The 12,215-nt window shown below is 36.7% G+C and overlaps 1 protein-coding gene across 1 annotated transcript in view; it reads right to left on the minus strand.

Moving 5' to 3' along the window:
• Positions 1–2,660: 2,660 nt before the first annotated feature.
• Positions 2,661–12,215, minus strand: part of Eaat1 (Excitatory amino acid transporter 1) — a 164,960-nt gene continuing 155,405 nt past the window's right edge. Inside the window, exons 4-8 of the mRNA XM_085943515.1 lie at positions 10,055–10,238; positions 8,844–9,077; positions 7,857–8,048; positions 4,836–4,970; positions 2,661–3,470 (exon numbers count right to left, since the gene is read on the minus strand). Of these exons, the coding sequence (XP_085799641.1) occupies positions 3,305–3,470; positions 4,836–4,970; positions 7,857–8,048; positions 8,844–9,077; positions 10,055–10,238 (911 nt within the window). The 3' untranslated portion in view covers positions 2,661–3,304. The remainder of the gene's footprint in view (positions 3,471–4,835; positions 4,971–7,856; positions 8,049–8,843; positions 9,078–10,054; positions 10,239–12,215) is intronic.

The raw sequence follows: 12,215 nt of genomic DNA on the forward strand, positions 1-12,215 counted from the left end.
AATCATGAACTGGAAAAGACGTGCGGAGGACCGTTCCGGCTGGAGGACGGCGGTGGAGGAGGCCAGGGCTTGACTTGAGCTGTAGCGCCATCGAAGAAGAAGAATAATTTAGTTTTACTAAGCACTTTGCCTAGGATTTTTATTTTATTGAAAGAAAATCTGACCCTTTTTTTGACACCAATTTATCGTATCGAAACAAAGGTATTGTGTGTTCCTATTTGATTACACTCAATCGAGTTGTTGATTTAGGTTTGTCTTGACCCATTAATCCATATTGAGGGATATGACATTATCACCGGCCTTGGCAGACCGTGATAATGTCATGGCCAAAGAAGCGGGGGTGGGAGACAGAAACGCACGGTGTATGCTGTTGCGGCTGGTTTATTTTATCGTTGATACAGGGTATTGTCGTTGGCGGTGGGTTGGTAATGGCGATTTGGCAGGCTGTAGACGTGCTGTGCTGCTGATGCATGGCATCCGAGGCGAGAGTCAGTCCTTGCGGCTTGGCGATCTGCCGATGTGATCTTTTTGGCGGGAGATGCTGGCTTGGCTTCGCGTCCGAGGCGAGCAGAGGCAATGCTCGCTGTCCGGCATCCGATGTGAGAGAGAGATTTTGCGGTCGATGCTGTTCGTTCGGCGTTAGGGGAAAGAGAGCGCTTTTCGCGCCCATCCAACTGACAGATCGCGGAATCCTGTTGCTCTCGGTCGCGAACCTCCCTGTTTTACCGACGGATTGAGTAGTGGCAGCGCTGTCGATAGACCGCGTCTGTTTTGGCGGGAGAGCGGACGAATTTGAATTTCAAGGAGGCGGGCTCTGCTCGGCCGAGGGTTGTGAGAACCGCGAAGAGTGGACGTAGGCTGTGGTGTTATGGGAAAGTTGATGGTTCGGTCTGTCCTTTGAGGTGGTCTCCTGTGGGAGATCTTCATCCGGTATCAACATTTTATTGAATAGGTAATGATCAATAAACAAAGAAGTTAATGTAGACAACTACCTCAGTGCGCCTACTAATACACTTAAGGTCACAGACTTACAATAATACTGCGATATAGGTAATAAGGATTGTTGAACGACCTCAATAATGACGAAAATTTCTTCTTCTTCTTTCACCCTGTCATGACCCAGCATTGGGGCATAGGGCAAGCACAAGTTTGCGCCACTTCCCTCGGTCCATCGCCAACTCTTGCGCCTCCCACCATGTCAGACCTGCGCACGTAAGTCGCTTTTATAGCACCACTGCAGGGTGAGGGAGGGCTGGCCACGGCAACGGAACCCTTGAGGCTGTGCCACAAGGGTACGAAGTGTCGGACTCTTTGGCGGCATCCTGAACACGTGTCCCAGCCACGTAAAACGTCTCTTCGTGATTACCTCAATCACCGAAGGCTGCTGTGTCCGTTCACGAACCCAGGTGTTTGTAACTCGGTCGTACCAATGTACCCTAAAATTCGGCGGAGACATCGATTCTCAAAGCTCAAAAGCTGAAACCTTTGAAGCTTAGTAAGATGCCATGTCTCAGAGCCATACAGGAGCACAGGTAGCATGCACGCGTTAAACAACGAATAAAATTTACATAAACATAATAAAACACAGCAATATTTTTTTCCACTTTATTCATTTCTAACGTTAATACACAACATAATAAGAGTTAATGCATAAATTTTATGACTATTGTAATGAACTTTCATCTGTATTGACAATTTAATAATGTATTTATAAACAATTGTGTACAAGATTAAAAATAAAGTATGCCAACATTTGGGTCCCGATTATGTTTAACGTAAAGAATATGGGAGTATTATAATAAATGACACAGACAGCACCAAAATCAATCAAACAATTTTAAATCGTGACTTCATACAACATTTTTTTACGATTTCCACTAAGGAAATATAAATTATTAATAACGACTCTTCGAGTTCACAATTATATCTCTATTTAATTATATTTTTCAAAATTTCTATCGTCAAAATTGAATGTTTTTAAAAAACTATGTTTTTTTTTTACTAATGAATATTATTATCACTCACACAAGCACATTGTGATGCTTTCATGGTATGTTGTCGGGTTTTTTTTTTTTTTTGATTATGGCTATCGAATGTTGCCTTAAAAATAAAATAGACTCGATTAAAATTAATTCAAAAAGTAAATTAAAATCTCTGAAATTTAAATGCAATAATGATTCAATTAAATTACCATTAAACATAACGAGAAAATAAAATAATGAGTGAGGCTTAAAGCTTTCAAAAAGACATTTTAAACTATTTATTGCCAGTTATAAAATAATTCAATCGCATCGATTTAAATAAAAAATATAATTTATATTTTAAAGCTCTGTGTTCAAAACAACTGGGATAAAAGTTTAGTGGCAGTAATCATTTTTAATTTTCACGCCAATAAATATATCTATATAATATATTATATTACATACTATTTTTATTGTATTCGGTTCATACCTTTAGAGTGTTCTGACACTTTTATAACTGTACCTACTAAATTTTAATATTTATAACATACTTTGAACATTAATTAATTTAAGTCTAAAGACTTTCCACGTATTCGAACACTGAGCGACACAGCGACTATTTAAAATTTGTAGGGTTAACGATGATATTTATTATAATACATATAATTATTAACATTTAATGGATACGTTTTTTTTATTGTACTTCGGCTTTCCCTCCGTCAATAATATTCAATAGAATTGATAATTAATCCCTCACGAATCATTCAATTCGCACTCTGACACCGCACGACCGACGGCATAAAATAAAATTTCTACAAAAACAAAACAAATCTCACCGTCATAACATAATAAATCTATTTGATTAAAAATACAAATAAATAATACAATTATGAGGTCTAAAAAGTCGTAATAATTATTAAATGATTTAATCTGGAAGTATAATTCATAGGTATAAACGCTGAAAAACATGAAACAATATCCAACTGTCATCTAAAATAGAGGTATTATAAAAGCAGCCAACTTAACATATTGAAATTCTATAAAATTAAGTGTTATTATTATCAACCTCATGTTGGCAATCCTACAAACCTATTGTTGGGTATTTTTCAGTGTTGTCAATAATTGTTTTCGCATCGTAAAATACAAATTAAAAATAATAAGAAAATATGAACATAAGCTATAAAAAATAAAACTAATTTAAATATGGCAAGCACACATCCGAGTTCAAATCGACCAATCGAATCCCTAGCACAGCTTCACAGACATAAATCCTTTGAGATATCCGTTGACGATCAATTCTGGAAATATTTGATGCATGGCGACACTGGTGTGCGGTGGGCCGCTCATTTGTCTTCGATGTTGGTCTTGCCGAGCTCGAGCAGTTCGTGCGGCTCCGCGTTGACTTTGTCGGCATCCAGATCCTTCTTGATGTCTGACTTGGAGAGGTGTACCACAATGATTGCGCCAAGCATGTCGCACATCACATTGATCGTGGTACGGAAGCGGTCCCTACAACAGAACGCTCAATGTCAAAAATTTTCAGCGAACTTTCTTGCTCTATGAGGCCGTGATCGACAGGCCGCACATCTAAATTTTGCGAGTTATCTCGTTTGACTTTAAACTCAAATTGTGACACAGTGACATCTGTTTGAATAATTATGAAATACTAAGCAACAAATTATCAGTATTGCAGCAATTTTAGTAAGAGCTTTGCTCTACATTAAATGTGTGTCGTTAAACATCTGAGGCCTGAGAGATACTGCCATAGTAATATCGTGAGGCATAGAAAAGTTTAGGCAGGATTAGAATGCCGTACCTTTCATTTTTAGTTTCAAATTCTCTGCAAATCCGTTACGTACTTACTTACCCATCTTATTATTTATTTTCGACTATCTTAAAGATCTTATACATCAAAAATCTTTCAATTAACAAACGCACAATCTACTGAGAATTAAAGCATATCCACAAAACTTTCTCTCAAAAAGTGGTGGTTTTAGGTATGTGAAGGTCTGCGGCAGTCTTTCTCTTCAACCATGTCTGCCCCTTAGTTGGAGCATATGGACACCACGCGGGGCTTCCAAGAATCCCTGTTGTTCGCCAGTCTACTTGCATTATTGCAAATTTACAATTACAAAAGACGGTAGCCATTATTAACGGAATTTGAAATAATTATGTGAAATTCTCAAGCAATATTGAGTGTATTGTTCATCCGACACGTCTGCTAATAAATAAGGGTTCTGCAAATATTTTAATATATCGTGTCCGGAAACTTGTACGTATGCAGTTCACCATGAAATATTGTATCGGAAATATATGGCTGTATATTAAAGACCGTCAGACCTCTTTGGGTCGTATAGTACTAAGATAAAATTCATGTCTAAAAAAAACACGTTTCTTGTCGGTTTACACTTTACAGGAAGCCAGCAGCAAACAAATTTTGAAAATAGGCGATATACTGGATTATTTGTTGTATTCATAAATTTTGCCAAAATCAGCTATGAAAATTGAATTAACGTTCATATTGAATCTAATAAAATTGGAGACCGTATAGTATACGGTCATCTCTTTAGAAAGCTCACGACGAACTGTGTTACGGTGAAATGTTTTATGTACAATTTACATGTAACCGTAGTATGTTCTTGGGTTTCCACCGTGTCTCCCTCTTCCTTCTTTACTCGACGTTTCGGGCTCGTTGCAGAGGCCATTATTGATAATGGCCTCTGCAACGAGCCCGAAACGTTGAGTAAAGAAGGAAGAAGGAGACACGGTGGTAACCCAAGAACATACTACGATAAAAAACAACCGTGAAAGCCTCAAACATTACATGTAACCCTCCATATATTATAGGATATTAAAAGTATGTGAAGAACTCACAAAAGCCAATCTACGGCAATAATGATAGTAACATCTTTGGCAGGGAGACCAACAGTGTCGAGCACCATCACCATGGTGACGAGTCCAGCCTGAGGGATTCCAGCTGCTCCGATACTAGCTGCTGTGGCCGTTACACTGAAACACAATAATTCATATTTATAACAATAATCTAAAATTTTAAGCTGGCATATTTAGGTAGGTTGGTGCAATCATAAGAAATTCGATCAGAAAGAGGGTATATACAATTAAATTATTAGGAACATGACACACAGTGGAACATTAATAATTATTACATAGGTATCTAGATTAATATTATATGAAAGTACTGTAACAATAATAATAAATTCAGACAGTCGAAAAAATTATAATAAATCCATTTTATTTCCTGCAGGTCTATTCTTAACAGTATTATCACTTTAGCACGTTTCCGTTATTATCATTGGTCAAAATTACCAAGTTAGGAATTCTTTACACTAAACGTGATTAAATTGTGAAAAATCATTGCAGCGGTTAGAATGAATTTTATTATTCATTTTAACATGAACCTAATATTACTTTTCTAATCAATTAAATATTATAAATTAACAGTGGCACCTATAAAATATTTTTTCAGCACACTTTATCCACTGCAGAAAACTAAAATAAAATTTCATTCACACCAAAAAATATAAAGAATAATACAGTTTGTCATTAAATCAAAGGTTAACCATATTTATAAATTGACCATTATATTATGATATTTAACAAATCTCTATATATATAAAAATCTCGTGTCACGATGTTTGTGGTCGAACTCCTCCGAAATGGCTAGACCGATTTTTATGAATTTTTTTATGTATATTTGTTAGGTATGAGAATAGGTCAACAAGTATATTTCATACCGCTATGTGATTAGGGTATCTCTATCCAGAAAATTTTTCTTTTATTTTTTTGACAATTTTTTTTTTGTATTTTTTTTTATTATTTGGCATAAAAATATACCTATAACCCCAAATTTTCACCCTCCTACCCCCACCCTCCCATTTTTTAATCGTGATTTTATTATTTTTGTATGAACAATTTTTAATTTTCAATTTAACCGTCGTTCGTATTTCAAACAGAACGAAATTATTTATGTTGTTGAATGACAGATGGCGCTACATCCGAGAAGAATTCAAGAGAAGCGTCGCGTCATTTTGACATTTCATTCGGCATATCACAACGCAGTGCGTGCAAAATTTTGTACGATTTATTTTAATTTATCTATTTTTATGTGCGTGTATTACAGTGCACAATGCTAGCAAGACGCAAGGGGGGCCATTTGGGCCGTCGAACGAATAAAGCAACAAACATGCGAAATAGTAGAGCAGAAAGAACAGACGAACAAATCCAACAAAATAACAAAAACGTGCGTGTGAGCATGTCGCAATTGCGTACATCTCAATCACAAGAGGCACGAGCTGAACAAAATCAACAACGACAATTGGAACGGAGCCAAGCGCGCCGGTTCGTAGTTAACACACGCAGAGCAAATGACCGACAACGCCAACAAGTACATCGAACATTTACATTCGCTTCGTTCCTTCGTCTCGCATTCGAGTACGAGCCAGATATTGAATATTCCGCTCATCCGAAAGTGCTGATTGGTGCTATGGACAAAGAATGTCGCCATTGTCATGCGCTCAAATTTAAACATGAGTCAGCCGGGATGTGTTGCGCATCAGTAAAAGTGCAACTACCAGAAATTGAGATACCACCAGAACCATTGAACGGCTTGCTCATCGGCACGGTTCCAGATTCAAACCTGTTCCTGAAGTCCATTCACACATTCAATTCATGCTTCCAAATGACTTCGTCCGGAGCAACAGAAATAGTTCACAATACTGCGGCAAATGGTCAACAATTCCATTCTACGTTCAAAATCAAAGGTCAAGTATACCACAAAGTAGGCTCATTGCTGCCAATGCCAAACGAACCACATACATTTTTACAAATCTACTTCATGGGCGCGGCGGTGAGGACATCAATCATGTGGATGCACGTTGCGGCTACAATAGCCTCAATTCGCCTAATGCCAGGCGCATCGTCGGCGAACTGGACGCCCTGTTGAATGAGCACAATGAATTATTGAAATTCTTCAAAGCACACATGCACGAATTGCAAAGTGACAATCACGCTATTGTCATCAATCCTGATAAAACACCAGCTGGAGAGCACGTACGTTGATTCAATGCGACTGTTGTTGACGACATTGCTGGAATCATGGTTGGCGACCGCACATCGACGCGAGAAATCGTGATTCGAAGAAGAAACAATAATCTGGAGTTCATCGCTGACACACACCGTTCATACAACGCTCTCCAATATCCGCTAATTTTCTGGAAGGGACAAAACGGATATTGCATAAATAGTAAAGAACGAGATCCTGCCACAGGTAATTCATTCATTATGAACATCATTACTCATTTTGAATTGAGAAAATGAATGGTTGATGTTTTTTTGTTTTTATCGGCGGTCATCGTCTACAGCGCTCTATTTCTCTTTCTGTCATAGATCCCATCCCCACACACTTACGATACATTCGTTATTTTTTATTTAAGAACCAAAATATTCACTAGAAATAATTTATATGGCAGAACAACGTTTGCTGGGTCAGCTAGTAATATTATATTTTTCTGTATAAATTGCCGAAAACAAAAAACCGAAAAAGTACTTTCACAGCAGTCAATCTTACAAAGTCTGATCTTATGCGTTCCACTTTATTTATTCATACCTTTGTCGCTAAGAGCTACTGAAGACTTTCTCTGTGGCGTTCACATGCCAGTTTAGAGACTGACAAGTTTAACGCGAGGCTCTGGCTATCCAGCGGAGCCTCATATTAAACTTGTCGGTCTCTAGGTCAGGCCGTGGATGTGATAGTATACAGGTGATGCAATGTGAAACTTTTGGATTACATTTGCAGAGGTAGTTGAGTGCACAAGCTGTACAGTAAAAGCGACCTGACCACTACGCATTTTTAACCTATAAAAATGCATTTCTTACCAAATAGCAACAATGTTTCCAAATGAAAGTGGCACACTTCTGAGCTGTGCAATGAAAATGGCCGCCACCGCTTCGTAGAGGGCTGTTCCGTCCATGTTGATGGTGGCACCGATGGGAATGACGAAGCGAGACACTCGGGGATCCAGACCCATCTTGTCACAGCAACCGATGGTGATTGGCATGGTGGCAGAGCTGAAAGATATCAACAGACCATGGTATAACAACATTAACAGGTAACAAGCCGATGAAAGAATAATTAGAAAAGAAAATCTCTGATAAACAGACACTGTTCTTAGTTGTCTTAGGTCTTCAATCAATGGCTACAGAATATTGCTCCAGAATTTAGCAAAGGCAATACCTTCTAAAAGTCTGACATTTTGGTGATATGGTTGATGCATTCCATTTACTAATATTATGGATTAATATTGTTTATTTTTATTTATTTAGTAGGTAGGTGAGGTAGGTATATTTAGTGACATTTCTCATAAGCCAATTTTATAAAAATTCTAACAAATTACCTAGTTCCATTATTTATGAATAATGACAATTTAATGCGCTTACTGAATGTATTAACAGTGAGTATCTATCTAATGTAGGTATCCCTGGTATCCACTATGGGTTTTTACAAATACTTAAAATTTCCAAAATTAATTTTTATACTAATTGCTCCTTTACTTGGAAGGTAATAAGGTTTTAATGTTATTTTATTGTATAAATTTCTTATATAAACGAGAATTAACTGCATTCATTGTCAGTTGGCATTTACCATTGGTTGTTGCAAAAAATGACTAAAATGGAATAGTATAAAATATATTTCAATTAGAATTTAAATTGAAATTCTATCAAATACCCCCTCAGTCGATAGTACTAATTAGATAACATATTTCAGAACTAACAATTTTACACTGTGATCTGACGATACGGAGCCTTGAATATCTACCTTATTAACGTCCAATGCTAAGAGAAAAGAATAATATGCGCAAATACCTTGAGGCAGTTCCGAAAGCGGTGGCCAGCACCTGACCCATCTGCGAGATGTAGCCGAACGGTAACTTTCTGGTGGTGAGGAAGAATAGAACAGTGAGTGTACCGAACCCGTGGATGAACAGTCCCAAGAGGACGGTCACAAAGTACCATCCCAGCTGGCCCACAATCTCGTTGAAGCTCTTGATTTCCAACAGCTTGGCTGACACCAGGAAGAACACTCCGATGGGTGAGATCCTAAAATCAAATCATCGAAACACATTCAAATACTATTTATAGCAAAAGCGTGGAAGGCTTTAGTTACTTGTATTTAGATAGGATAAACAAAATTGTTTGGTTTCCATTGATATATAGTTTCCATAGCAACAGCGAAGATTCAGTACACAGCATTTAATTTATTTTGATTCATAAAAATAATTCAAATATGAGAATTTTCAAAACTAATACCTGTAAGGTAATTGCCATGATTTCTTTGAATTGATTTATTATCCCATCCATACGTACTATATAGGTAGTGTGAAATTATTGGGTCGGTAATCGTAACTAATATTTACATGAACATTGATTCACATTACATGAATTGATGAGTGCTACACTTTGCTTGAGAAATATCAGTTCCTGTACAAAAATGAGAATTAGGCCCACAGTCAATGTGGGACCTTGGCCGCCCGCCTCATGAAGAGGTTTCGTAAACAATATTTTTTAAAAGAAATCGATGCTAGCCATTATTTTGCTCAACACAAACACACATTGAAAAATTGTGAATTTGCCAGACCCGGGATTCGAACTCGAGGCCCACGACTTCATAAGCGGACACTTTGAGCAGTTTCACATGGGATACTGTGTCCAGCCACCGGTGTGTCGAGATGCCGCATTTACATACATTATAAAAGAACGCGACACTCGTGTGTCTCCGTCTAAATGCACCATTCAGTTATGTGTAGGTAAATGCAGCCGCTCGAAACATTTTTGTCCATCACGAAAGAATAACCATAATTTAATAAAATAAAGAAAAATAGAGAAAGCTCGTTAAAATATTCCTAGGATGTCAAAAATGAGCCGTTTTATTTAAAAATGTATTAAATAATATATTATTCCACTGAAAGTGTCCCGTTTTCGCATTTTCCAAATTTTGTCACCCTATCAATAAGGTTGCCTGAATTAGCTGTGAAAATAAATTGCCAACAATTAAAAGTGTTTAAAGCGAGACCTACCAGATAACCCAGTTGGTGATGATCATCATGGCTTCGGAGAGAGCGACGAAGAAGTCTTGCAGGGGCTTGGCGAGGGCTCCCATCTTTCCGATGGTGATTCCCAGCACCACACTGAACATGACCAGCCCCAATACATTGGTTCCGTCTGTATACTTGTGGCCCAGCGTGTACGATGTCAGCGGAACTGAAAGTCGACGCAAATCACAAGGTGAAAGAATATTGAAAAAATACCATATCATGCACTCACTCACTAACATTCCATTTCTTCTGGTGCTATCACATATCACAGGTTGGGCAATGTTCACTCTATCGTCTACTTCCTCGGAACAGTTTGGTGGAACTGTACTAACATTTTTAAGTCACAAAATGTGGCATCGTCCTCTGCTGCGTTTACCAATGATAACGAGTGAGGAATGCTGTACTTTTTTCCTCTCGTAATGTGACCGAGGTACTGCAGTTTTCTTGTTTTTCCTCTCCATTACATTTGCAATAGACAGAGCTGTAATGAGAATTATTGACACCCTAGGTAAACTCGTATCCGTAAACTTGTACGTATGCAGTTCACCGTATCACACTTCACCATGAAATGTTGTATCGGAAATATATGGCCGTATATTAAAGACCGTTCAATCTCTTATCTTTTCAGGAGATTCAGCATTTGAACTAAAACTACATATTGCAGATAGTGTTGGTTAGTTTTTAAAATTCAATTAAACCCTGCGTAAACCAATCCATAATAGATATGACGAGCTCATTATCAAACACGGCCAAGTCAAGTTCACTTTTTTTTCAGGAGAGGCGAAAGTTTGTTTGACTACCTTTTCATGACATTTCATGTTTTTATGCAATCTATACAAATTCCTATACCTTCAATAAGACGATAATTGAAAAGATAAAATTTTGTTGAAGATGCTTAGTTTTGTCAGAAAATCAGCTTGAATACATGACTTGGCCGTGTTTGATACTAAGAAGTTGACTTGGCTGCTTTTGAAACTAAAATGAGTTGAAATGGCATTTAAAATTAAAATTTACATAGGGAATTCAGTATTACAGCAGTTATTTTAGCTCATTATCAATCATTCGTTTATTCTTATTAATTGAAAATAAATATATTCAAATGGCTGAAAAGAATAATTATATATTATTCATAATAAATAATAAAATTGCTATGCTTCATTTTTAATATCCTTATAATATTTAATCCTTATAATGTTATTATAATAAAATACTGAATTGTCACAATACTAGGGTCTTTGTCCATAATAATAACACAAACGATTAAAAATAAAATAAACCTAAATATAAATTATAAAAATAGGGTGCATTCAATTTCATTTTATTTTAAATGGCATCTTATCCATTTACTATGGAACTAATAATAATCTACACTAGTCTCTTCTTCGCGGATATGACTATTCATAAAACACTATTCGTAAAACACAAACAAAATTTTTATTGAAGAAATCTTTATACCACATCAATTAAATTGGTAAATATTATCTCAACTACATAACGAGTTGCAAGTAAATGGATTACCATAATAAACTATTAAATTGGCATTAAAAAACTTTATACGTTTTGAATTTTGATATGTATTTAATTTGTAAAATAAATACAAAGGCGTGATTTAATTAGGTATTTTTGATTAGTGTTATTTCGGCGAAATTATGTTAGAAGAGGCATGGTTTGACATTTTACACTAAAATTGTTGTGTTAAATAATTCACTTTTTTTGCTATTCCAATGTTCTTTTCCATTGAGATGGGGTTAGTAATCACTTCCGTGCTTTATCGGGAGTAACTTCTGCAACATCTTGTTGCATTTTAATACTGATTAACTTTAATAATCACGAAACAAGCAGGCACTAAATTTCAATTTGCTAAATATCAGGCAAAAATAACTCCACACAAAAGATTGCCCGATTGCAAACAGCTGATTGAAATGCCGCAATCTGATTGGCTCCTTGATGACTTGGCCGCTTTGATAACAAGATGCCTCTGATTTGACCGTTTTTGATATTGAACGCACATTTTAAGTTAATTTTAATACACTGTTAGTCCGAATTTGATACTGAAATATATATTGAATTGTGGGCATTGAAGTTCCCTACCGGAATCAACCAAAAAAATGAGCATCGGCCAAAACATGACTTGGCCGTGTAT

The sequence above is a fragment of the Rhyacophila brunnea genome, unplaced genomic scaffold, assembly GCF_057557595.1.
Source record: "Rhyacophila brunnea isolate RB1 unplaced genomic scaffold, BYU_Rbru_1.0 scaffold_16, whole genome shotgun sequence".
Lineage (NCBI taxonomy): Eukaryota > Metazoa > Arthropoda > Insecta > Trichoptera > Rhyacophilidae > Rhyacophila > Rhyacophila brunnea.